The sequence below is a fragment of the Pseudopipra pipra genome, unplaced genomic scaffold (assembly GCF_036250125.1).
Source record: "Pseudopipra pipra isolate bDixPip1 unplaced genomic scaffold, bDixPip1.hap1 HAP1_SCAFFOLD_571, whole genome shotgun sequence".
Lineage (NCBI taxonomy): Eukaryota > Metazoa > Chordata > Aves > Passeriformes > Pipridae > Pseudopipra > Pseudopipra pipra.
This window is the reverse complement of record NW_026991059.1, coordinates 1-25060: the sequence shown is the minus strand read 5'-3', so window position 1 is coordinate 25060 and position 25060 is coordinate 1. Positions and strand designations below refer to the sequence as shown.

The following is a 25060-nucleotide window of genomic DNA, read 5'->3' as shown; positions in this document are numbered from 1 at the left end:
TGCGTGGTTGAAGTTGACTTAATTTCTCTACTCTGTTTCCAGTGTCTAATAAATAAGTAGAACTGACAAATTGAAATACCATACTTATAATTGAAAATCCTAATACCACTCCCCTATCTGCCTTATCTATCAACCTAATTAAGTTTCCTCTTCCCAAAGGTTAGAAAGACAATCTAAATAGGCTAGATGGTCCTGAGGGAAAGAGGAAATGCTGTTGCTAAAGTTTCACATGGCTTTTTTTGCAAGAAAATCTGAATTGGAGGGGGCTGTACTAAAATGAAAAAAAAAAGTTAAAGGCTGAAATTTGAGTAATTTGGAAGGATTCAAGTGTAGCTCTGCAAAGAGGGATTTAATTTTTTGTATAGATTATTCATGCAGATAACTCCAGCTTTTACAAGCACTTCTAAAGTAGTAGGTTAACATCTGGCTTCTGACCAAGGTAGCCAGTCCTCAGAGCTTTTATCTTTCATGGAATAAACCGTGGCATTGCTATTTCCCCATGCCTGTGTTATTCTGCATCTAATTTAGGATTATTCTAGTATGAGATTGTCATTTTGTACATGGAAAGAAAGTGCAGCATTTAGTTACTCTTCTGTGCCTTTGATGTTTGTTTTTATGTATTGCTTTTCTTCCTCTTTCTTTATTTAAATGTATCTCCTCAGAATGAAGAGTTAGATAAGAAGTATGCTGGACTTCTGGAAAAAAAATGGACATCTGTTATAAGATTACAAAAGAAGGTACGTGGAGGTCTGATGGATTTATTTGTATAAAAAGTTAGCTCTGAACAGAATGTTCCATATTTTCCTTGTCAGACAAATGCAGTGGTAAGACAATGATGCCTCGAAGATGAATGTTTAGGGCTTGAGTAGGCAAAATAGCTAAATCCATGTTGTAGGAAATGTTTTGTCTGTCTCAGTGCTGGCAGAGCCATCCTCTCAGTGTCTTTGTAAAAATTCCTGGGCTTCAGTTTATGGATTGCATGTGCAGTCCTGAAGCTGAAAAGGCAAGAGGTGCCTGGAGGCAGGTGGTGAGTGGGGAGCTGGAATAGCTGTGTACAGGGTTAGCACAGAGGGATCAGTGCTGCCCCTTGTCTTTGGCCATGGCCCCAGAGGGAAGGAGCCATTAGCTCCAGTGCATTAGAGTGGGGGATTCTGCTGCAAGTGGACAGTACAAAGCTCTTTTTAATCGTGCTTCATTGGCTTGAGAGTGTATTAAAAGCAAAAACCCCCTGAAATCAGTGTGTTAACAATGCAGACCTGTCTCGTGTGCAGATAATACAGCGAGGGTCTATTAGCCCTCCAGTGCCTCTGTTGTTGGTTAATGGCCATGCCAGCACCATGGGGGTCACAGCTCCTGCAGCAGGAGCATTCCTTTCTCTTAGCACAACCTCCTTTGGTAGTTTGGCACAATAGTAATTCAAACGTATTTGTACAGGGGATTTTGTAGAACTTTTTTTTCCTGTGAAAATATTTGGGAATTTGAGAAGAATAAATGATTAATGATTAAATTATTAAAGAATGAGCTATAAATTATTAAAGAATAAACTATAAAGGATTAATTTAGGTTTGATTTTTAAAAACACCAGTGCTGCTGAATGTTGGTAGTCATGTTGGGTCCATGCAGTCTTTACTTTACTGTGAGTTTAGGAGTCAGTTGTGATTTGGATTATTAATGCAAGAATGTGAATTAGATCTTGTATAAACCCAGAAATGAACAGTCTCTTTAAAATTCATGCACTTAGGTGATGGAATTAGAATCGAAGCTGAATGAAGCTAAGGAAGAATTTACATCAGGTGGACCTCTTGGTCAGAAACGAGACCCTAAGGAGTGGATTCCTCGTCCTCCAGAGAAGTATGCACTGAGTGGGCACAGGAGTCCTGTCACTCGAGTCATTTTCCATCCAGTTTTCAGTGTTATGGTCTCTGCTTCAGAGGATGCCACAATAAAGGTAAGTGTGTATTCTGGAGAAATGAACTAAGCAAGTCAGAGCTGTGTAATAGGTGACATCAGTGTGTCAGGCTGGACGTGTTGGACTGGTGGAAGGTTGTTTGTTCCTGGTTCTGCTTCAGTAGGGACAGTTCTTTCAAGTGTGGTGCCCTCTATAATCTACAAGTTTTAGTTGTGTGCCGGCCCAATTAATGTCTTCAAGAGTATATTACTATCCTTTGGCTTGAAGGAAAAATGAAGCTAATGTGGATTTAGAGACCTTTAGCCTGTTCCTGTTTCTGCAGCAAACAAACAGGGCCAGCTGAAACAGCGACAGCTCCGTGTGCAGTGAATGCTGCGGAGGGGCCTAACCAGCTTTGTTTTCACTCTGTTATGGGTGAAATACCCACTTTGTTGGGTGTTTTTGGTGGTTTGTTTTTTGTTTGTTTAGGATATAATTTAAAATGAAATACCTCAGTTTTGTGCTTGAGAGACACAGTAAAATCTGGAAGAGCTCGTTTTGTTTTGAAGGCCTTGTTTGTGGTTAGATGATAGGCAACTGACTTAATTAGGAGGTGAGAACGGGACTTCATGCTCTCCTGCAGTTATTAACTGCAAATATTTGTTTAATTTCTCAGCAATGTGAATGTCTGCATGTGTGTGTATCAAGCTCTTCAGAGGGGGTTGGATTATCACCCCTAACCCAAAGCATTCTGAGTACTGCTCTGTGGTATGCAGGATATTTGCTGTTCTGTTCTGAAGAAAGCCAGTGAATGCTGGAGCCACAGTAAAGCTTGGCAATGGTGAGGGGGATATTAAAGAGGATCCTTTCCCCACGACTGAAAGTGGGATGTATGGCTGGAGTTAGGTAGCTGGTGCAAAAAGAGATGGAGAAAAACAGTGAAGAAAAACAAAGTGGATTGTTCTGTCCAATGTTTTTGAAATTGATCTTCTTGATTTTTAAGGGTACTGGTTGTTAAGACTTCCATATACAATGGAACTTGTTCTCCTGCTGGGTTTATAGTGCTTTAAGGTTAACTGAAAAGCAGTTTTCAAAATGCATGAATTCATTTAATTTATAAGTAACAAAATCACATAAAAAGAATGCTTATTTTTCTGTGCTGTTAAGCTTTTTTAGGGCTGTCTGTCTTTGTCTCTTGCTCAATTAATTATTGAACAAGGTGTCAGACTGGCCTGCAGAGTGCAAATGTGAGGCTGGAGAATACAGAGAGTACTGGACTGCTGCTAACAGATCCTCTGTTCCCTTGGCAGGTGTGGGATTACGAGACAGGAGACTTTGAGCGAACCCTGAAGGGGCACACAGACTCTGTGCAAGATATTTCCTTTGACCACACTGGCAAACTCTTGGCCTCCTGTTCTGCTGATATGACCATTAAGCTATGGGATTTCCAGGGCTTTGAGTGCATCAGAACTATGCATGGTAAGGTATAAAGGGATTGATTTAGCAGTCTGTAAAGTGAGATTTTTTATTTTTTTTTTTTAATCCAGGAAAACTGCTGATGTGGAAAGGGGTTGTAGACCAGATATTGTCCAAAAGAAAGAGGGGGGATATTTTGATGCTTTGAGTGCTCTGTAAATTAGGGATACATGTAGGACCTGTGGAATGAAATAGCATCTCAGATCTGCTATGCATGATGCTGTGGGAAGCATTCCATAATGGTACTGAAATGAAATCGCAGTTAGAGGGATTTTAGCACTAAAGATTAAATGCTTACTAGACAATGAAGCTGCCTTCAAATCAGTGAAAGATTGCCTCCTTCAGCCTCTGTGTCCCTGCTGCAGGGCTGCAGGAGGGGAGCCATCTGTGCCACAGGAGCTGTGGCTGCTGTGTGTGTCTGATCACATGGGAAACTACCCTTTGCACTGGGTTCAAAAACCATAGGAAAAATGGCAAGGTGCAACAACCACACCTGTAAGATTCTAATATTGACAGCAAATGTTTATTTTATACTCTTATGTAAAAGCATTTTTCGTGCTTTTAGTATCATCTTGGAGGAGTGGTGAGTAGGAATAGAGAATGTTTGAGACTTACAAAATTAAACACCCACGCATAGATGTACCCAAGTAAACAGAAAGCAACTTTAAAGGATGCTCAGTGTTTGGACTGTGTGGATTCTAAAAATACAGATAGTTATTTCATAAAACCCCAAGTTTACATGTAAAGATTATTCCATAAAACATGCACTGCTGCTGTAGCTACTTTCCCAAGATAAAGAAATGACAAGTCCTGTGTGCTCTGTGAAAACTCTACCAGTGTCACTTATAAAGGTTTTATTTTGTTTTTAGGTCATGACCATAATGTTTCTTCAGTAGCCATCATGCCCAACGGAGATCATATAGTTTCTGCCTCGAGGGATAAAACTATCAAAATGTGGGAAGTCCAGACAGGGTAAGTGCACTTCTGGGCAAACAGCAACACCGGAACAAAGCGAGCAGAAAGCACTTTGTGTAGGAATGGGCCACAGGAATCCCAATGTCAGCAGACATTATTGGAATTAAGGAATAATGATGTGCCCTTTAGAGTAATTCAGTGAAGGATTCTGCCTCAGTCGTTGGGCACAGGTGTTTAGGTGTTAGTACTGACTCATTAAAACTAACTAGGTTTGTCTTTCTGGGAGCTATGAGTATAGAACTCAGGACCAGTTAGGAAAACAAATTCTCTGGTTAACCACGAGTTTAGAGGGAGCATCTCTTACCTTTCTGGACACACATCAAGGTGTATCCTGATTATTTTTTTGTTGTCTTGCTTGTTTCATTCATCAGTTGTCTCTTTAATATCTGAGTGACCTGTAAATCTCTTCTTGTTCTTAAAATACCTATTTAATGCAAGTAGTTGTGTCAACTTCGTTTTTCCCTGAGCTTCCTGCTTTCTGCCTTAACAAGGATTTGTCATCTCTTAGCTATCACTTCTCTCTCATGTCAGTTTTCTCTCCATGAACTGTTTATGACGTTGTCCATCACCAGCCAGAACAGACACGTGTGTACTAAAATATTTTATCTTAACTGCTAAGAGTTAAGTGTCCTGAAATATGTAAGGCACGTGTAATGGGTTACTGATGGTGGCTGAGTCGTGCTGTGGGGTTTCTCTCGCAGTTACTGCGTGAAGACCTTCACGGGGCACAGAGAATGGGTGCGCATGGTGCGGCCCAACCAGGACGGCACCCTGATTGCCAGCTGCTCCAACGACCAGACCGTGCGCGTGTGGGTGGTAGCGACGAAGGAATGCAAAGCTGAGCTCCGAGAGCACGAGCATGTGGTAGAATGCATTTCCTGGGCTCCCGAGAGCTCCTACTCCACCATATCAGAAGCTACGGGATCAGAGGTAACGTTCACACGGGGAGATGTTTGTCCCTGCTCTGTGTAGCGCTGGCAGTGACTGAGCTTTGGGCCCAAAGGGCTGGAGGCACAGCAGGTGTATGGGCACTTTTGGCTGAGCATCTTGGTGTGCAGTTAATCCCCTTCTTGGCGTGACAGGATCCAGCTTTTGTGTTTATCAGTAGGACCTACCTTTGTGCTAGTGAAAGTGAACTTTAGAGAGATGTTCTGTTCTGGGAAGGGTGAGAATGGGAACACTATTATATTGCAGCAAAAAAATGTGGAAGGCAGCTGCTCTGGCAGAATGTGAACATTATAAGGATGCTTAGCAATTGGAAGCTGGCAGGAGGAAGGAGTCAGAAATGCAGAATGAAGCTGCCTTGGGTGCACTGTGCTGGAATCAAACTGGCTGCTGTGTCCTGCTGCACAGTTATTGATGGGAGAAAGCATTCCATAACTAATGAATCCCCATTTGTGTGACCACAGATACCTCTTCTGGTGAGCCTTAAGGAAGGCTTGCTAAAGGCCAGCAAAACTTTCCTCCTAAGGATGCCAAAGTATAGAAGAAATGAACTAGACATTAATTCCCATTTCTAGTCAGGTCCCCTGGCATTGCAGTCCCACCCTGCACCTCCAAAGGGCATGGACACCCCAAGGGAGAAGTAGCTACACTGAACACAGGGACTTGTCTAGTGATGAGGTTTTAGAGGTTATTTCAGTCAAATTTTACTTGAATCCTTAAAAGATCCTTATGATCTTTTAATTATAAGTGATTCAAACAAAATCCCGCGTGTCCGTCCCTGTTGCCGGGAGGGCTCTGTGGTGGAGCCTCCCCTGCCACCTGCTGGTGGGAGCGGGCACAGCCCGCGCGGGAGCGCCGTCCCCGCACACCTGGGGCAGGTGTGGCCCCGAGCTCGGCCTGGGACACGCCGGGCGTGGGCACAGAAATGACTTGGCAGTAGGAGGTTCTCAGAAGTTCTTCATCCTGCCTCGTTGCAGGATGTTCTATGAGGACTCTGAATACAGAGGTGTGCATGAGCTGTGTCCTCGCTTGTCCCGAGATGTGGGACTTAAGCTGTGCCTACTGTGAACACAGGATGTCTTCAGTGGGCAAGTGTGTATTCAAAGTGTTACCTGGCTTGTGGCATCAGCAGGATGTACAACCATTTCTTTTAGCAGATTGTTTAATTCCTGTTTTTGTGTAAATCTCCTAGCATTAGTACCAATGCCTGTGACCCAGCTTTGGCAGTGTGGGTTTATTCACTATAAGCTGTTGTACAGTCTGATTTTGGTACTAAGCAATACCACTGAGAAAGGGATCTTCTTGCTTCCTCCATGTCCCCCCATCCATCCCATGTATGCCATAACTTAAACCATAATTTTCTGTAGACTAAGAAGAGTGGCAAGCCTGGGCCTTTTCTGCTGTCTGGATCCAGAGACAAGACCATTAAGATGTGGGACATTAGCACTGGCATGTGCCTTATGACACTTGTAAGTCCATTGGTGTTTTTGTGGCAGTTATAGCAGCGTACGTAAAACCAGTTTTAATGAAATGTACTATCTTGCATGTTATGTTTTGAAGAGAAGCCAGAGTTATGGAAATAAGGCAAATGCTGGAAATACAGTTTTAATGGCTTCTATAGTTCAGATGTTGTTGCTAAGAAATACTGAGTATCTCCAAACCCACAGTGTGAATGCAGTACTGAGGTGTAGGTTCTGTGGTGTTGGTTTGTCTGCAGAAATGCTGATAATGGTCTGAATTTTGTCTTCTGTAAAATGTTATGTTGTTCCCATGTGTGGGACTTCCCGCAGGCCACAGCCTGCTGTTTGCAGCCGGGATTCTGGGGGGTGGTGCTGGGAGTGGAGAGCGGAATTGGTGCAGATCACATGAGGACTGCTGTTTGTTTGCCTTCAAGGACAGGAACACACATTGTTGAGAGAGCTGATAGAGGTGTAATAATAGAAAACAGAGATAAACTCTGAGTAGTAACGGGCTCCGGGAGCTCAGTGCTGTCCTTGCGGGGCCGGGTGGGGTCCCGTGGTGTGAGCTGGGGGATGCTCAGCTCTCAGCCTGCACCTGCTCACTGATCTCTCCTTGTGCACAAGGTGGGCCATGATAACTGGGTACGTGGTGTCCTGTTCCATTCTGGGGGCAAGTTTATTTTGAGCTGTGCTGATGACAAGACTCTCCGTGTCTGGGACTTCAAGAACAAGCGATGCATGAAAACTCTGAATGCGCACGAACACTTTGTTACCTCTTTGGGTACGTATTGCTCCCCGTGCTCACTGCCAGGGCAGAGCCAGAGCTGCAGCTGAGCACCAGGCTGGCATTCACCTCTGAGCTCTAGTGGTGCCTTGTGCTCTGTATGTGTTAATCAAATAAGGAAAGAGAGGAGTTGGACTGTGCTGGATTTTTCCACTTCTGCTGCCAGTGTTGCACATGGATAAGGATGTTAACTGCCAGGGAGTTCTGGAACCTGTCACCAGAGCGTGCAGGGGTCTGGGGAGTGCTCTACTGCCAGTGCTTGCCCAGCAAAAGGAAAACAGGGTGTGTGTGCACAAAACAGAAAAAAATTGCTTTGAATTCCTGGGCATTCCTGGTTGGTGTTATCAGATCTTGGTAGACATTAGTTCCCCCTTGCCCTGGCGAAGCCAGAACAAACCAACCCCTCTCTTGTTCAGCAAAGCTGCCTTTGCCCTGAAGTCTTCTCTGGTTTTTTTCCTGTGTTCCCCTGGCAGTTTGTAGCTCCTTCAGCAGAGCTGGGTGAGTTTGGTCAGCAGGGAGCCTGGAGCTGGCTGCTGAGGTTCCCTGACCAAACTGGCAAGTCTAATTAAATGCAGGACTTGACTCCCCCCTGAAATGGCTGAGGACAGCTGATGAGAATGGGGTGAGGAACAGTGTTGAGTTGAAGAACATCAGACCCTTAGCAGGGCCTGGTTAAATCTGGAACAAGCTGCCTCAGTTAGAGCCGAGCCTTCCTACAGTGAGGCTGATTCCTCTTGCTTAAATTTCCCTGTCCTGACTCTGAGCTAGCCCTATGTTGATTTCTATATACAAAATACTTGGGGATCTCCTGAGGAACAGTACACTGTACATTTTTAAATACTAGCTCACAGACTGTACTGTCTGCAGCAAAAAGAAAAACTCAAGTTTCCTGATTCTTGGAACACCTCTTATTAAATACCTGAAGTGCTGTCTCTGGATAGGACTGAAGGGTTTTATCAGTGTGAGATATTTTGTGTCTTTATCTTGATTTCTTTTGCATGAAAGCTCCTTTATAGCTGAACTGAAAGTAGATTTTCACACTTTACAAAGTTACAGCATGAGAGAATTTGCCTGCAGAAGTACGGCCACAATGAGCTTTGGAGTTTGGCCTTTAGCTGGTGGAATTATTTTGAAAAATCAGTGCCATTCAGTAAGAGTGGGAAATGCTGAAGTTTTGGGTTGGTTGGTAATGTGAGCTTTTGTCTCCTGGCAGATTTCCACAAGACAGCCCCGTACGTGGTGACTGGGAGTGTAGATCAAACAGTAAAAGTGTGGGAGTGCCGCTGATGGAGTTCACAGTGACCCCTTTTCCTCTGGATGCACTCAGATACCATGGTTACCCATTGAGCTCTGTTTAAATAAATATTGTCCTTTCATGTAAATTATTCTGGATGTAGATTGAGCTTATTAAATGTTACACACAAAGTATTCATGCATGGTGAATCCAAATTGTATACTGTAAATTTACATACGTTGTCTAGAAGTACCATAGGTTTAAGAACATGGGCTGGCATTGGTCACATCAGACCTGAGAAGGCAGAAGTGGGATGATTGGAATAGGGCACTTAACTGAATAGTTGACAGTGTCATTATGTTGGATAATTTACCTGTTTTTCTTTCTGCTGTCTGTTGGTGCCTGAATTGGTGACCTCATTTGGGAAAAGTTTTGTAGGGCTCTTTCAGAAATGTGTATCTATGTAACATCACTTAAGTGTGCTTAATAAATCTTCTCTAAGAATACTAGATAATAAGGCTGCAATTCAGAATCTTCTGAACCTTATATGTAATTAATGGAAATAAATTAAACTCTGGAATATTTGTCATGAAACATTTGCCAAATCAACAGAGAACATTTGTTTTGGCCTCCTATCACGCAAGGGTTGGTATATTTATAGAACTGACTGTAAACCTGAAATAAGACAACAAATCTTAGCAGCTGATGTGATAAATGTATTTATTTTTTATTTGGTCATTGGTTAAGCTGTGCTGTTAAACTAAGTTTAAATGGTTATTTTGTTTGGTTTTTTTTATGCTAGACAAACTTCCAGGAGGAGTTGTCCATCCCACTAGAGTTTAGTGATCCAGTTTCCAGTAGAGCTTCCTCTCCCAAATGACTGCCATGGTCCAACTTGCTGTTTGCTTTCCATGTTTGTTAGAGATGTGCAATTCCTATTACACAGCAGGATCAAAGGACTCTTCCCTCATTCACTGGCAGGAAGTTGGGGTATACAAAAGTTTCCTTAATGCCTCCTTGAAAACCCTTTGACAATGAGGTGATCCTCACCTTGGCAATGTGGCTCCAATAAAAACATCCTGGGGTTTGCATATGGAGAAACACCTTGGGCTGCCACATTTAAATGCTTTGAAGGAAGCACTAAATACCTTGAGAATCAGCTAACAATGGCAGGTCAGATCCACACAGGCCTCTAAAAGAAAAACACCTGAACAAAGCCCACTCCCATCTGTGGGAATGATGCTAAACACTAAAACCAAACCCAAATCCTATCAGCAAAACCAGCCCAGCTCGGTTATTAGTATTTATGTTGTTTGGTGTACACAATTTTTGATTTACATATCCCTAAAGTTACATATTTTGATCTGAAGTGAATGAAAATATTATAAATTAATATTTTAATCAGCATTTTTGTGACAGATTCCATTGTAGATAACAAAGAATTACAATACTTATCAAACTAACCAGGTCTTTTTAAAAATCCACTTTAAAATTGACAATACAATGAAGAACCAGGCTGATGTTTTAACAGGTGAATTTGTGCTTTATTTTATTCCTTTGATTTAATCCGTGGCTTTTAAACTGTCCCTTTTAAAGCTGAGAGTCCCTGACCAGTTTAAAGTGGGCTGGAGGGCAAACACACTGCACTGGTGGGGGAAGAACTTCCACAGTTGCCCCAGAAGGACCTGGATGGGGGTGTGGAATCCTCTGGGAAGGGGTGGAGGAACCAGGGTTCTGATGTGGGGGTTTTCAGAGCCAGTTTAAGATCCAGGCTAATCTCTTAAATCCAGTGGTTTCTGTCATTCTTGGTGTGTGTTGCTGCAGTTAAGCATGCACGAATAAAGTCTGTTTTGTTTGTTAGCTGCTTGGACTGGAAACATTTGCTGCTTTTTGTCCTATTAGAGAATTCCAGATACACAAGTAGTGCATCTTAAATCCCTCCATGCATCTGCAACTGTAAATTAATAACATCTGTTTAATTCCTGGTAGGACCTAGAAACTTTATTTAAGTCTAAAGTAAACCACCCTCATGTACATAACTCAAACCTGAATGAGAAATTAAAGGTACCTGTGATGTGGAAGTTGTCTACTGCATTTTTTCCCTGTAGCAAGCAAGCATTTACCAGGACAACCAGCCCCAGTGTCACTGTTGCTGTGCAGAGTGAGCCTTCTCCTGGGGCTGCAGGGAATGATCTCAGGGATGGTCCCCACTGGACCAGAGCTGAAGCCCTGGTTGGAAGGGAGAGCCAGAGGCAGGGGGTGAGGGTTCCCGGCTCGCTCTGGGACCCCGCTGTTCACTGTCCCCACTGCTTCTGCCGGCTCGTGCTGTGCCTTTGCTGTGATCAGAACTACAACAGTGAGCTTACTGGGTCAGTTAGGAACTAAATGTATTGGAGGGCTCAAGAGGTTCACTGCTTGTCTGGCACTTCTGACTAAAGTGAGCAACACTTCCCAGGACCCACCTCTGGCCTGTGTTACCAGGGAGCCGCTGCAGACCCCTGGGCTTAACCCAGCCTGGGCCGTGCCACATGGGCTGAAAAGTGCAACATTTATTGTGGTTTAGGCGGAATCTGGCAGTTGATGGTTTATAGCATCTTGCACTTTAGAAGGTGAAACAAACCCGTCCTGTTTTTGTGTGTGGTGTGACCAATGTGTGCCTGGGGCACTGAGGAAAGGAAAACAACCCCCAGTTGGTAGGGAGTGGGGGCTGTGGGCATGGGGCCCCTGCCTGCCCTCTGCCTCCTCCTGTCCATGTAACTGCCTGAGAAATCACTTAAGAAGCTCCTGACTCACCTGAGAGCTGTTTAAAAGGAAATATACTTTGTTTTTGTAGACAGTGGTGGCTTGGTAATCCTTTAATGATTTGAATATTGCAAATGCTGAGTTGAGTGAAGGAAAAGCGCCCTTGGAGTGAGCTGTTGTGTCCAGCTGTACATAATGTCCGTGTATTAAATCAATACCGAGAGTCCTGTAGCAAGAGCACGTGCATAGAGGGGTGGGATGGCCGGGGGGGAGCGGGGAGATCGCGTTGGATTTGCAAGTCACAACTGGATTTAATTGGCCTTTTTATCTTTCCACTGTGTCATGTAAGTAGCTGCTTTCCTGTCCTGCCTGTCCCTCAGGCTTCCCCAAGTTCATTCTGAAGAGAAGTTAGCAAAATCCTCACAATGTAGAGTTGATTCCAACATGGAGAAGGCAAACGTCAGATGTTTGTTCGAGCACTGTTAGAGGTTGCAATTGGAGAGAACAGTTCCTAGCTGTAGGAGTTAACTGAAGCTATTGACACAATTAAAACAAAATTGGTAAAGGAATGTATATAATACTGCTCTGTGTTTTACAGTAAGATTTGTTGCTCTCAGACTGTGTAAAACAAAATTTATTCATGTTTTCTGCATATTAAAAAAATCTTATTGTACCAATTGGTAAACTATTAAATGCATATAAAACTAGATGTGGTTTTGTTTCCTTGGATGCAAGAATTAAAACTACTTTGAGAAAAGCTATTGGTGTTTCACCCTCAGATTTTGCTCCACACCTGCTTTGCCTTTGCTCTAATTTTAATTTAACTTGAGGAGCTCACCTGAGGACAAGGGAAGCAGTTTTGAGGTGGTTGGTGGCAGTTGGAGTGGTGAGAGGTTTTGTTGTTTGATGTGGTGCAGTGAGGTGCCATGGGAAGTGCTCTGTGTGGGCTAAGCTGGTCTCACAGGTGGTCAGGAGAGCCTTGTGGGACCACAGCTTGCCTGTGCCACGAGGGACCCCCCTTGGGGCTGTCCCAGCACTGCCCTTCTGTGGTTGGGTTGGGTTTGGTTGGGTTTCTCCCTTACCTTGACCCTCTGTTTACTGCAGAGCCAACAGGAGCTGCCTCTGAGTGCTCTGCACTGGCTGTTGGAGCTGCTGAGGCTGGTGGTCGTGCACTGCCGCGAATCCTCGGAGCGATCCCTCGGCTTTCCTGAGGCAGCACAGGTCCGGCACAGGGGAGGTGGGTACCTGGAAAGCCAAGGCACTGGGTAGTTCTGGAAACATTTGTTCTGCTGTTGGGGTCTTGCAGCTGGTGTGTGCTTTGGTTTGATTTTTTTCGCTGTGATTTGGCCTTAATTGTCCCAAGTGCTGCTTAGAGATGGGTCAGTGACCTGAACTGGAATGGGCACATCTTCTTTGATGGAAGAGCACAGATGTGCCCTTGGGCTTGATGTGGGGAGAAAACGAAAGGGCACTCCCACCAGTTGAGGTCTGTGGAAGCAGCTTGTATGGTGGTACTTGTCAGTGGGAACAGGCCCAAGATGGACAGCTGGAGGACAGCCACTTGCATTTGGGAAAACAACTGAACTGGGGCTCTGCCAGAGCCAGCGTGTGCATGAGCCATCCCTGCTGGGGTGATGGGGGGCACAGGTGGGTTTTGGGAAGAGGGATAGAAGGAAGGCCTTGTGTGTCTGCAAGCACAGGGAGCCCCAGGGAGGTTCAGGTGTGAGTTACCAAGAGCAATCTGGGCAGTTGAAGAATTTCCCCCCTCAGCTCGGTGAGTTGTTGCTCATGCAGTGTGACAGCAGCTCTGTGGGTGTGTGAGGTTGTTTTCACCTGCTGTTTCCAGTCCTGATACAACTCTGATGGGCATTAAAACATTCTCCAGCTGACAGGGTTGAATATGAAATGACACATGTAGAAGTTTGGGGCATTGGTGGGTGTGATGTGGTTGGGTGCACAGGCTTCTCCCCAGATTGTGACCAGTGAAGGCCTGGGCTGGACCTGAGTGAGGTGGGCTACACGTGCCTGTACCAACTAGGAGCGAGCTTAGGTGAGTTGTTCTAGGGCTGAACATCTGCCCACCTCTGGGCCAGCTGTGGCCCAGGCTCATTTGAGCCAGATTTTACATTTGTTTAAGAACTTGTGAACAGAGTAATGAGAACACCCAGACCCCCAAAGAGGTAAAGAGAGGTACAGACATGTTGGTAAACGCAGTTATTTACCAGCCTGCACCGCTCTTGGAGCTCTTGGCCCTGGAGCCTCAGTAGCCAGGACTTGTGTCCTCTGGCTTCATTTTGTATGGCCACAACATCCCCAGAGCCCCCTTCTCCCCTGGAGCAGGAGGGAGAAGTGACTTCTCTCTGTGAACACAGATAGATTCTGACAGCAGAGGGTGGGTCCTGCCCCTCGGGGCTGGGGGTGCTGGGGCTGTGACTCGGGTACCAATTTACAGGTTTTAAAGCCTCCAGCTCACCTGGACCTGTTCTCTCCCCCAGCTTCTGCTCAAAGGGAACAGGAGTGGTGGCTCCAGTGCTGGTACCAATACCTTGCACCAGATTGTAAAGAAACAATAAAGTACCTACTATAGTTTAAAAAGCTTTTAATGGACTGAAAGACACTAGTAAAAGAAAAATCTTGTAGGAAAGATGCACTGTAGTCATTTATTGATTGCTTTCCAGGAAATTCAGAATTTTTCTAATAGGAGCAAGTTCATTTGCAGTGAAGACTGTTGCCTCCAACACCTCAGAGGCTGCTCCCTTCTTCCCCCCCGCCCCGAGTTACAAACACCTGCAAGGTCGGACAGGAACCCGAGGGTACAGAGCACAGGGACAGCACTTGGCTCCCAAGGTCAGTAAAAGCAGCAGCGCGGGTTAGCACGGGGCACGACCCAGGACAGACAACGCCAGGGAGGGACAGGCTGGGCACCGGCAGCGCCGGGCCCACCTTCTTCTGCAGCTTCAGCTGCTTGGAAAACAGGACATTCAACTGTCGGCACCCAGGGCCTGCAGCGGCCAGTCTTCTTGCTTGGGGACAGTGACAGCCCCACGGGATATGTGTGAGGGGAGGGGAGAGGAGGGTTTCCTTAGTGGCACCTTGCCATTCAGTACCATCCATTGCCAGCAATGGAAGCTCCTGGTGCCAGTCCCAAAACCAGTGTGCAAAAAACTCCAGAGAAGGAGGTATTTGCCAGAGGTTTCAGTGCTGGGGGAACTTCAGGTTTTATTTAAATCCCCTCCCTAAAGCCTGGTACTTTCTGGTGGTTATTCATCAGGTTCGGGGCCCTCATCTCTGTCACAGCTGCTGTTGCAAGTGAGACCAAGTCTCTTTATTTCTGACTTTTCCTCCCCTCTCCCCCCGCCCCGTAATAGAGCCACACTTCCCTCCTCATCCCCTTAGCTCAGCCCTCATTTGCTGCATTCCCACCTCTCCGAGGCACTGGGGTTTCCACTGCAATGGAATTTTGTGCGCTTTTTTAAACATCAAGCCCTCACTCTTTGAATAAAGTATCCCAAGGTACTCAGCGGCAAGCAGAGCAGAGGTGGAACGGTGAATATCATATATATATATATCTATATATATCTATGTATATATCTATCTGTATCTTTACCTTGAAAATTAGAATGTGAATGTTACAAAATCCCACTGAATTGCTAAACTGCCAACCAAATGTAGAAAAAAATGGTTAAAGGAATCCCATGGCTATATCCTGATGTAGAAAATGCTGTACATTCCCCACTTCCACACGTCACAAGCTTCAGTCATCTGAGTGACACAAATATGGCTGTTCTTAGCACAAACTGGGATAGTGACTGGTGGGGAATCAATCTTTTGGCTTGGAATCACGTTTTACAAGAACGCGGAGCAATAATGGGGCTGGTTCTGTACTGGTTTAGCAAAGCAGTGTCCTTAGTCAACATAAAAATGACCTGAGAAATGTTACATCCCTCCAGACAGTTCATTTGGAATCCATATGTACAAAGTAGAAATAACTGCTGCACACACACGACACGGACACACACACGGCAGGACGGCCCCGCGCGCGCCAGGACGGGTCTGTGCTGCCTCCGGCCACTGCCCTCGCGTGGCACACACAAGCTCGGGCAGACAGATTACATTGCTCAGATTAGTTCTTTGCATTGTGTATTAATTGTACCAGTGCAATAACATTGTCAAAAAGGAGGAGCTGCTCCAGGGGCAGCTGAAGCCCCAGGCCAGATTCAGAAAAGGGTGGTTTAAACTTTTTTTTTTTTTTAAAGCGAGGTACATGTTAAGCAGAGCTCTGTGTTAAGGGGATGGCAACAGAAGGCATGCTCGGCTCAGCCTCCTTTTCCTCCACAGCTTTATCCTCTGCTTCCAGCTGTTCCCCACTTTTCATGCTTTCCTGGAGCTGCTGGCGTCGCTGCACCTCGGCTTTAAGGTTCTCCAAGTCTTTTTGGCTGAAGGGGAAAGCAGGAAGGGGAGCAGACATTAGACTGGCCTTGGAAATGGTGAAGCACAGGGACAAGGTCATGTTCAACGAGGAGGAAATGCTCCTTGCACCTGCCCTCCCCCACAGCTCAGCCATACCTGAGCACGGCCAGGACTCAGTTTGGTGATTGGGTTTGATCCAAGAGGCACCAGGATGTACCCCATCAATGGGGCTGGGGCAGAGCAGGGGGTTCATGGCCAGGCAGCCTCCTGCTGCTGCATTTTTACCATCAGTGATTATTTACAGCCTTAGAACAACACAGTCTCAGCTCAGGTCATCTATTTCCACCACCACCCCAATCAAATTTTTAACTAGAAGTCTATGAGACAATTTATAATAATTAAACAAAAATAATCTAAGAGTCCTGCTATTTATAGTGTTTTGATGATGCTAATCAGGGCCTGCATTGTGATCTTGGCTAGAATAAATCCTGTGAAGCTGGTTTCTGCTCTCTCATGAACAAAGACAATACAAAAAAAGGCTTGATTTCTAACAGCACAACCCAGAAGAATCGCTGTACCTTAGTGGAATGAAGAGAATTCCATTGATAATGTTGAGCTGCTCCAGGACACTGGCCATACTGGGAGCTGTGAACTACACCACAAGAGAAAAGAAGTTTTAGGAGTCAGAATCCAGAAAGGACTCTGAGCAAGTCCAGACAGCATTTACCAACAGCTGAGAAGAACCTCAGGCTCATATGACACCCGAATAGCTGCAAAGTGGCATCATTTGTATTATCTACCTCTTTACATCAGTAAGCTGAATAGCAGGAGCTAGAGCTCCCCACCAGTCCCTGCAGGAGCCTCCCGCTGAACCCTGCATGACTTCAGTTCAATACAGTGCCACTTCCAAAGTGTGCTGGGTTTTCTACCCTCCCTCAGGTACTGTAACAAGGGGAAAACCATTAGTGCTGTTTTTATGGGTTTGAGCCTCTTTGCTGGCCCCCATTCCCTGGACTTGACTCTTTGCTCAATTCGAGGTCCTTGTGCTCCCTTCACTGCCATGAACCCCTCAAGTCTGTTCAGTTCTCCACAGGGAGAAGAAAACCTACCCACAGAGCACTGTCCCACTCTGCCCTTTGGGCGGGAGGGAGGCTCTGTAGCTGGAACCTTCTTTCCCAACCTGCTGGAGTACAGCCTGGCAGGGAGAGCGCCCATTGCACAGGTCAGCACGTATTCCAGGGCTGGGGTGCTCTGCCAGCTGCACAGGCAGGTAGGAGCAGCTGGATTTCGCCCAGGAGGGCCAGTCACTCCTGCTCCACGTAAGGCAAGGCAGCCCCCACAGCCCCTCCACCCCCACGCTCCCTGCCCAGCCTCCCCAGCCACAACATCCCTGGAAGGAGAACAAAGCACCCGCTGAAGGATGACAGCATTTCTTAGCATGAGGAAACTGAAGTTCTTCTGCATTGAGCAACCTGCCCCCAGGCAGTGAGTCAGCAGCGGGGCAGGGTTGTGTGGAGCTGTGCCAGGCTCTCGCCCCAGATCCCTGCATCCCCACCACTTCCCGGGGCACCCTGTGATGGCATCACCTGCATCCGACTGCCCGAGCTCAGGAGAAGGAGCCCGAGCTCAGGAACGTGCCCTCAGAGGGGACAGATGCTCCGTCCACACCGCTGGTACCGCACTGTGTCCGAGCTGCTGCCCTGGCAGGGACCTCCTGCCCAGGAATGATCTGACCTGGCACAGCCACTGCACCCTCCTGATGCTCCGTGTCACTCAGGAGCAGCTGGACACAAACCCCTGCTGGCACTGCCCACTGCTCCCAGGTTACCTTCAGTGGCATGATGTTGGCGTTGGAGCCGTTCTTGTAGATCTCGTTCATTGTGCGCTGCAGAGCGACCGCTTGCTGCGTCAGGTATTTCAAGTACTCGGAGCTCTCTTTGGTCTTTTCATGGTGTTCACCAAGCTGACGGGAAAGGAGGGAAAAAAAAAGAGTTCAACATCATAAATGAGAGCAGGACCCTTCCCAAGGCACATTCCTGGGCGCTGCCAGCTCAGCAACCCTACAGGAACTCAGCGTAACAGGATTTCACCTGTCTTGACATTCAGAATTCAACCAAACAGTTCTGGGAGCCTTATTATCACCATTCCAGATTTCCATCAAGTGGGAGCACAGTTGCTGGGTAAGCAGCATTCCCGGCACGGAGCTGTGCTTCCAGGAGCAGTATTCCAGCATTCCCCACACCAGGCTGTGCCTTCAGCCAGCTGAGCAGCGCTGAGTCACCACGTGCAGCCACAGACATGCTCAGACAGCCCTGGGCTGGGCGGCAGTTTCGCTGAGCAGCAGCTGGGCTGTGAGTGGGAGCAGGCTCTGCCCATGAGACAGCTCCACCACCAAACCAGTTTGGAGCTGGTATTTTAAAAGACTGGTGGTGCAAAACATGAGAAGAACAGGCCAGTTCTTTCCAAGCGCCACCAGAATGTGAGGCTGTGCCATGACAGAAGTGTCTGTCCTATGACAGGTACAGCACAGACACACTTGCAGAAGCTGGGCAAAGACTCCTGGCATAGCAGCAGGCAGTTACTGCACAGGGCAGCAGTTCTGCCCCTGCCCTACAAGGATTCCTACAAACAACTCTGAGCAGATGCCAGGGAAAGGCCTCCCTGAGGCCCAGCTGGGAACTGGTTTTCAGTGGAACTGCTCGATTCTGGCCCTGCAGTGACAGGACTCAAGTGCACGGCGTGGCCACTCATCACCTGGTTCTTGTAGATGGTGTAGCCTTCCTTCTCGTGCTGCAGAGCCGACCGGAATTCCGCCTTGCTCTCATACACTCGGGCAACCAAGTGGTGGCTGAGGGAAGGAAAAGGGTTGAAAGGCACTTCCATGAAGGAGAAACATTTCTGTGCTGCAGCAAGCATGACTGTAACATCACCGTGTTTGGGCTAAAAGTCTTAACCCAAGTGTGAAAAGAGACTGAATGTAGCACCCTGGGAGATACGTCTCCCCACTCCAGCTAGGGATTCATATGCTACACTCATTTGGGTTGGATTTTCCTTGGAATGCTGAGGAGTGACCTACAGAGGTAAAGACTGAACTGGGGATCTTTCCTCCTGCACCCAGGAAAGCTGAAGGCCACAGCAGTGAACCAAAGGGAGAGGCACATCCATGGGAACACCTCAGGGCTGGATTTGTTAGCTGGAGAGGAAGGCTGCAGCCCTAAGCCCTCACCCTTCCAAAGGGGTCTTTCTGCTTCTTAGAAAGTAGATGTCTGCATTGCTTAATTATTCACAGACAAAATTTAAACCCTTCCAGCACAGCAATACACAGCAAAGCTGGGGCAGAGCTGGGACTAAGTCCCCTGGGCTCTCTCCAGGTGGGAGAGCTGACTTGGCTTGGACTGTTGGCCTTGGTACTTCTGGAATGAAAAAGATTGCTGGTTTTGGCAGTGTTACTCTGTGGGAGGGGATGAATCTCTTCAAGCATCCCAGTGCCACTGAGGGACCACAGGATGCTCTCTCCAGTCTGGACATCCATCAGGGCTTTGTGGCAAAGGACAAAAGCACATTAAGTGCTTCTCAAAAGATCCCTCCCCGAGGGCTGGAACAATTAAACACTAACATTTATTGTAGTGTCCCTGGCTCCTGGTGTAATTCCCTTAGCCTGGCTTCCCAACCTTCACTACTCACATGTTTTTCTACTGGGAGTCCTCAAGGACCAGGGTCATCTTGACAGATTTTGGGGCAAGCAGTATCACAGCAGATGCCACAATTAACCTTAAGAACAAGGGACCTCCATCTTTCAAAACTACAGACTTGGATGCTGCACCATGGCCTTGGCTCTGGGATGAGACTGAATCTCCAATTTACAGGCTCAGACCCTCCCACGTGTGCACTCAGTGACTGTGCTCACTCTGACAGCAGTGACCCAGCCCAGCACCCCACCCTGCCTCACCTTAGTGCAACCTTCAAAGACTTGGAGCCGTGATACTTGGAGCTGATGGCCAGTGCGTTCTCCAGGAAGCGGAGGGACAGGTCATATTCCATGACCCCGTGGAGCACCAGGCCAATGTTGTTCTGTGCAGAGAAGCCAAGCAGGCATTGGGAAAGGCACGTTCACACTACAGTTCCTGCTCTGGGAACAGCAGGACCACCCAGGTATGTCACTGCAAGAAGTGCTGCAGCCCCCAGCAATGTCCCTACAGCAGTAACACATGACAGGGACCACCCATCCCCATGGGAACTCCACCCAAGCAAGCCAGGCACAAGGGAGGTAAGGAACCCCCCAGTTTATGCCAGGGCAACAAGAACATATTAAATTAAGGAATTTTCCCGAGGATTACAGGTGCTGAAACCCCCATCTGCAGTATCCCAGTGCAGAGCTCCAGCAACAGAAGCTGACCCTTCCAGCTAAAGGGCCAAATTCCATTTTTTCCTTCATCTGATGGAACCAACTGGTAACAACTCTGGGAGGAAAAGCACTGCCTGAATGTTTGCTTTGAAAAGCCATCATGTGGACATCTTAAAGACCAAGAGGTTTCTTAAAGATTAGGAACTTGAAGACTATTAACAGATTACTTACATCCAAGAGTGCCATTTCTGGGTGATCCTCCCCAAATACCAACAGCATGAGGTAGCGTGCACGGTACAGCAGGTTCAGTGCTGTTGAGAGTTGGCTGTTTGCAAAGCAGTACAGAGCCAGGTGCATCTAGGACAAGAGAAGGGCCCCAGCATTAATGTCAAGGAAACTAATGTCTCCTTTCCACTCCTTTCCTCAGCCGCACAGGAATAAAAAGACTTCAGCCAGTTCAAAAAGTCCAAGTCTGCTGCTGACCCCACAGCCCCACTGAGGTGTCACAAGCACTGAGGAAGCTATCTATTGAGTGTTTTATTTCAATTTCTCTTAACACCCCTTGTGGAATATTTCCAACCTGACCTGTATCTATGTGATATTCTGACTGTGCTTTTGGGGGATTTTTTTTTTTTTTTTTTTTTTTCTTTTTTTTTTTTTTTTTTTTTTTTTTCTTTCTCATTTTTTTGACATAAGCCCAGGGCCAAAGCCAGCAGAATTAATGAATCTAAATAAACATTCAGCAGACAAACACTAAACCCCAGGTTCAGCAGGACAATTACTGAGCATACAGGATGTTTATAATGCACACGCTCAGCTATTCAGTCTGCAGGATCCTAAGAGATGATGGAAGTGGAGGATTCTGGGAAGAATGCTGCAGAAGGGAGAACTGCATCTGTTTTCCAGCTGCAGACACGAGGCTCACAGACTGCAGCCAGCCCCCTGAGGTACTGCTGCTCCCCAGCTCCCCATACTCACGTATTCTTGAATGGTGTTGGGGTGTTCGATGCCCAGGACCCTCTCGCTCATTAGCACCGCTTTCTGCTGATTGCTTAAGGCCTGAACAGAACAGAACCCAGAGCAGGTCACACTGTGCCATGAGCTTGAGCGAGCATAGGGAAGGAATGAGAGGACTAAGGAGACTCTCTTGGAGCCCCTGCTTACCTCTGAGTAATCTCCCATGATATAGTTGAGCCGAGCTAGCAGCCTCAGGCAGGCACAGATTTCTACATGCATAGCACCATACACATTGTTGAACAGGTTTAAGGCTTCGTTGATGAGCTCACAGCCCTCCTTTAAGAAACCTGAAAGAAGGTGTACCCACATAGATATGTATGTTAAACAACCCCTAACACTGCTGGAGACCTGCTGCCCATGAAGTGAGACCAGCAGTGGGATACACAGCCATGGGTCACTGCCTGTGCAAGGGCCAGAACCTGGGGGAAGGAGGTCACTGCCCTGACCTATCCTTGCTCACTGCTGGGGGCTTTACAGCAAGAGCCTTCCAGATGGTCTTGGAGACCAGGATTCTCTACCAAACTGGGGTGGGCAGGGGTGTACTGGTGGCCATGCCTCACACATCCTGCTCCCCCCCATTATCAGTGGCTGCCCTGAGAGGCAGAGACACATGGGGTCTGTGTGTACCTTGCTGAACCTTTGCTTGCCCGCTCTGGAAGAAGTGGAAAGCATCGGAGGCTTTGGGGTTTACGTGTTTCACTACGGGGAAGATGTTGAGAATATCTTCTTCTGTGAAGGTGGGCTTGTGCCTGTTGTCGAAGTTGTACTCCTTCAGCAGGATCTGGAGCAAGCAAAAAGAGGGGAGGGCACCGTCACCACTTCCATAGGCACTTGGCAAGAAAAGAAGGCAATTCTGCATGTGGATTCACAAGCAACACATCTGCACCACGACCTGGGGCAGAGCTCTCAAAGGTGCAGTGTGACCACCGTGTGTGCAGGGCAAAATGGCACTGCAGCACCAGTGCTGGAGCCCTGACAGGAGAGCTCCATCCCGCTGTTCCCCACAGAGCAGTGAAAAGCAGTGCTATGGGGAAGGAAACCCTTGTTCTCCAAGCAAGGCCCCAAAGTCCTGCTCTGCTCAGCCAAAGAGCTGCTTCTCTCTGGGGATACGTGGAACCTGTGTGTGCATGAACTGAAGCTGAGCCAGCCAGAGCAAGCTACAGCAGTTCTTCCAAGGGAGATGCCAGCAACCTTACCCTAAGAGGGAGCTGGATTGGAAATCTCTTTCCCAGGGCTGGGACCTGTATTCTACCATGAGCACCAGAAAGACCTTTCGGGGCTCACACTGTGCCTGCAAGCACAGTCTCTCTTCGTGTTCCTCATTACAGAACATGATGGGAAGGAGGGGGGATGTGGATCTTACCTGGACTCCAGTTTTGAGGGAGATTTCACGGAGCAGGGTGATTTTCTGTAGATTATACACTTCAGCTGCTTGGTCAGCATTCTCACTGCAGAAAGCACATACAAGCTTCAGCTTTTGGGTGTTTCTGCTCAAGTACATCCCTCCACCATGGGTACCTGAGGCACAGGTCCCTCTACAGCCAGGTGCTAACTGAAACCAATGACTAACACTGCAGAGCTTGCCCATGGTCTCTGAAAGCCTACAGAGCACAGCAGTGCTTTTACTGAAATCCCCCCCATGTTCTCCTCAAAGCTCACTGCAGCGTTTGGGCTGAATGCCTTCAGCTCTTTGTGAGGAGTGAGCTGTTTTTCCCAGCTGCCTTTGTGTCATAGGTTTCATCTCATTCCAAATTTCACTTACACTTGCCCCTCCTGCTCTTTGCCCAATTTCTTTCCATTAAAACCCCATAAAAGTCTCTCAAGAGTACAGATTTTATTCAAATAGAAAACAAGTCAGAAAGGGAGGTCCTGTTAAAGAACAACAAGAGCTACAGGTGTTTGGTGAGTCCAGGCACAAGCCAGGGTCACTGCTTACCATTCAAGACTGAAATCAAAGTAGTTCTTTGCTTCTGAACAAATATTCTTCCATAGCTCCTGAGGGGTCATGCTGGCCCATGCAGTGTTATCAGCATTTCCAAGGTTCCTGTTTTTCCTTTTCTTATTCTTTTTCTTGGAGACCAGCTCATCAGCTGGAAGATGGGCAATGGGATTTGGGAAGGAGCTCAGAAAGCAATTGAGGAAGTGGCTGATGGCGGCGGATAAACCCGACAGCTCCACACCCTGCAGTGAGACACCAGAGTCAGGCATGGGGACACCTGCCATCACACAGGCACTGCTCTGACCCTGAGCCTCACACACACCCAGTCCTACCAGAAACAGGCACATCTTCCAGGAGAGGGAGAGTAAGGCAGTATTTGCAAGTGGAACTAGCACAGACAGAATTACATGGATGTAAGAGTAACTATATGCCTACACACACAAATGTGTAGTTCCATTTTGGACTGCTACCTGGGACAGAAAGAGCAGAGAGTGTAAAGAAGATTTGGCACTGGAACCAAGCCAGGGGCATTGCTGTGCTGTGTGTGGACAGGTACGAGGACAAGATATGTAGTGCTCAGCCAAGTAAAAAGGCTTCTTAGAAGGGAAAAAGCAACACTGTTTAAGAGGAAAAGGTATTACAAGGAAAACAAGCTGTGATTTCACTTTTAAAAGCCTCCAACATAATGAGTGAGGATCTGGGGAGGAAAAGCATGAATGATTACTCTCTGGGAAAGCTTCCTTCAAGTGAGAACTTGTTTTCTCTTGGACACAGGCCTGTACCTATTTCAGCGCTAATGAGCTTGTACCTCCCGTTGCCACGCAACCCCCAGGAACTGCCTAATGAGAGGAGAGCCCCAAACAGCTCTGTTTGTGGAAAAAAGTAATTAGAGAGGACACAGGAGGCAAGAGGTCAGACTGCAGGTCATACCTGGAGGTACGTCTTGAAGATGTGTTTGGCTGATCGAGTGATCAATTCACTGATTCCAATTTTCTACCCAAAGGAATAAAGAACAGACCAAGTCAGTTGGCAAGAACATGAAAAAACACACTGGGCTTTTGAAATGGCCTTTTATCAAGATCTGCAGGAGACACACTACTCTCCCTGCAGCACAGAAGTGTTTGGCATTTGACAGCCCTCCTGGAGCCAGCGAGGAGCCCCTGGCACCTCTGTGCCCACAAGCCAGCAGTGCAGCACAGCACAGCTCCAGCAGTGCTTCCAGGGGCTGCACTGGCCCAGCCCTCACCTGTTCCCAGGCAGCCATGCTCACACTTCACAGTTTGATCCAAAGCCCAGATGGATCTTAGAGGCTTGAAAAAATGCATGGCCTAAAATCCAGCTGTTACCCACTATTACTCTTGGGAATCCCTGAAGCACTTCTCTACCCCAAAGGAGCCTTATACTCCCTAACATTATGAAAGCCATTAAGGATTTGGAAACAAAACTCCCCATCCACCACTTACGGGTTCTTCTCCCTCCTCCCCTGTTTTTGAAGCTGTTTATTTTTACACAGCGAAAACAAGTGGCCAAGTGGGAATCTCCTCAGGGCAAACGCCACCAGAGGTGGTTTGAGCCGAGCCTGATGCTTACAAAGATGTGATCCAGCTGTGCACGGCCGGGGGTCTTGCTGATGAAGTTGATCACCTTGCCCAGGTAACGCATGTTGATGCCCCTCTGGTGCATGGCCTCGGCCAAGGTCGCCCCATCCATCGGGAGCACCGTGTGATCCAGGCAGTCCTTGACCTGCAGGGTAGGTACAGACTTTGGTTGCTGAGGGCAAGTGTGAAGGAAAGAATTTCAATTTAAAAAGAATTTAGAAAGCAAACCAGGGAGCGGGACTGGGGT

General features: G+C 47.1%; 2 protein-coding genes across 2 annotated transcripts; one reads left to right on the top strand and one right to left on the bottom strand.

The window, feature by feature from the left end:
• Nucleotides 1–642: 642 nt before the first annotated feature.
• LOC135408733 (lissencephaly-1 homolog) lies at nucleotides 643–12211 on the top strand. Its single transcript, XM_064643738.1, has 8 exons — nucleotides 643–737; nucleotides 1742–1948; nucleotides 3199–3367; nucleotides 4234–4336; nucleotides 5041–5269; nucleotides 6652–6753; nucleotides 7369–7525; nucleotides 8742–12211. Exons 2-8 carry the CDS (start codon nucleotides 1745–1747, stop codon nucleotides 8813–8815), a joined length of 1038 nt encoding a protein of 345 aa, XP_064499808.1. The 5' UTR covers nucleotides 643–737; nucleotides 1742–1744; the 3' UTR covers nucleotides 8816–12211.
• Nucleotides 12212–14138: 1927 nt separating this feature from the next.
• Nucleotides 14139–24985, bottom strand: LOC135408732 (clustered mitochondria protein homolog; the record flags this gene model as incomplete). The annotated part of the gene is made up of 13 exons (XM_064643737.1): nucleotides 14139–15940; nucleotides 16493–16566; nucleotides 17743–17877; nucleotides 18669–18762; nucleotides 19864–19985; nucleotides 20491–20616; nucleotides 21238–21318; nucleotides 21424–21563; nucleotides 21904–22057; nucleotides 22640–22724; nucleotides 23213–23457; nucleotides 24146–24208; nucleotides 24806–24985. Coding segments are annotated over 13 exons (1668 nt in total), but the record flags the coding sequence as incomplete, so codon positions are not given.
• Nucleotides 24986–25060: the final 75 nt, after the last annotated feature.

Excerpts from the sequence above, each read along its gene's own strand:
- LOC135408733 (XM_064643738.1), top strand. The coding sequence starts at position 1,745 with ATGGAATTAGAATCGAAGCTGAATGAAGCTAAGGAAGAATTTACATCA. Across the intron at positions 5,270-6,651 it reads CAGAAGCTACGGGATCAGAG|ACTAAGAAGAGTGGCAAGCC; the intron begins GTAACGTTCACA and ends AATTTTCTGTAG. Across the intron at positions 7,526-8,741 it reads ACACTTTGTTACCTCTTTGG|ATTTCCACAAGACAGCCCCG; the intron begins GTACGTATTGCT and ends GTCTCCTGGCAG.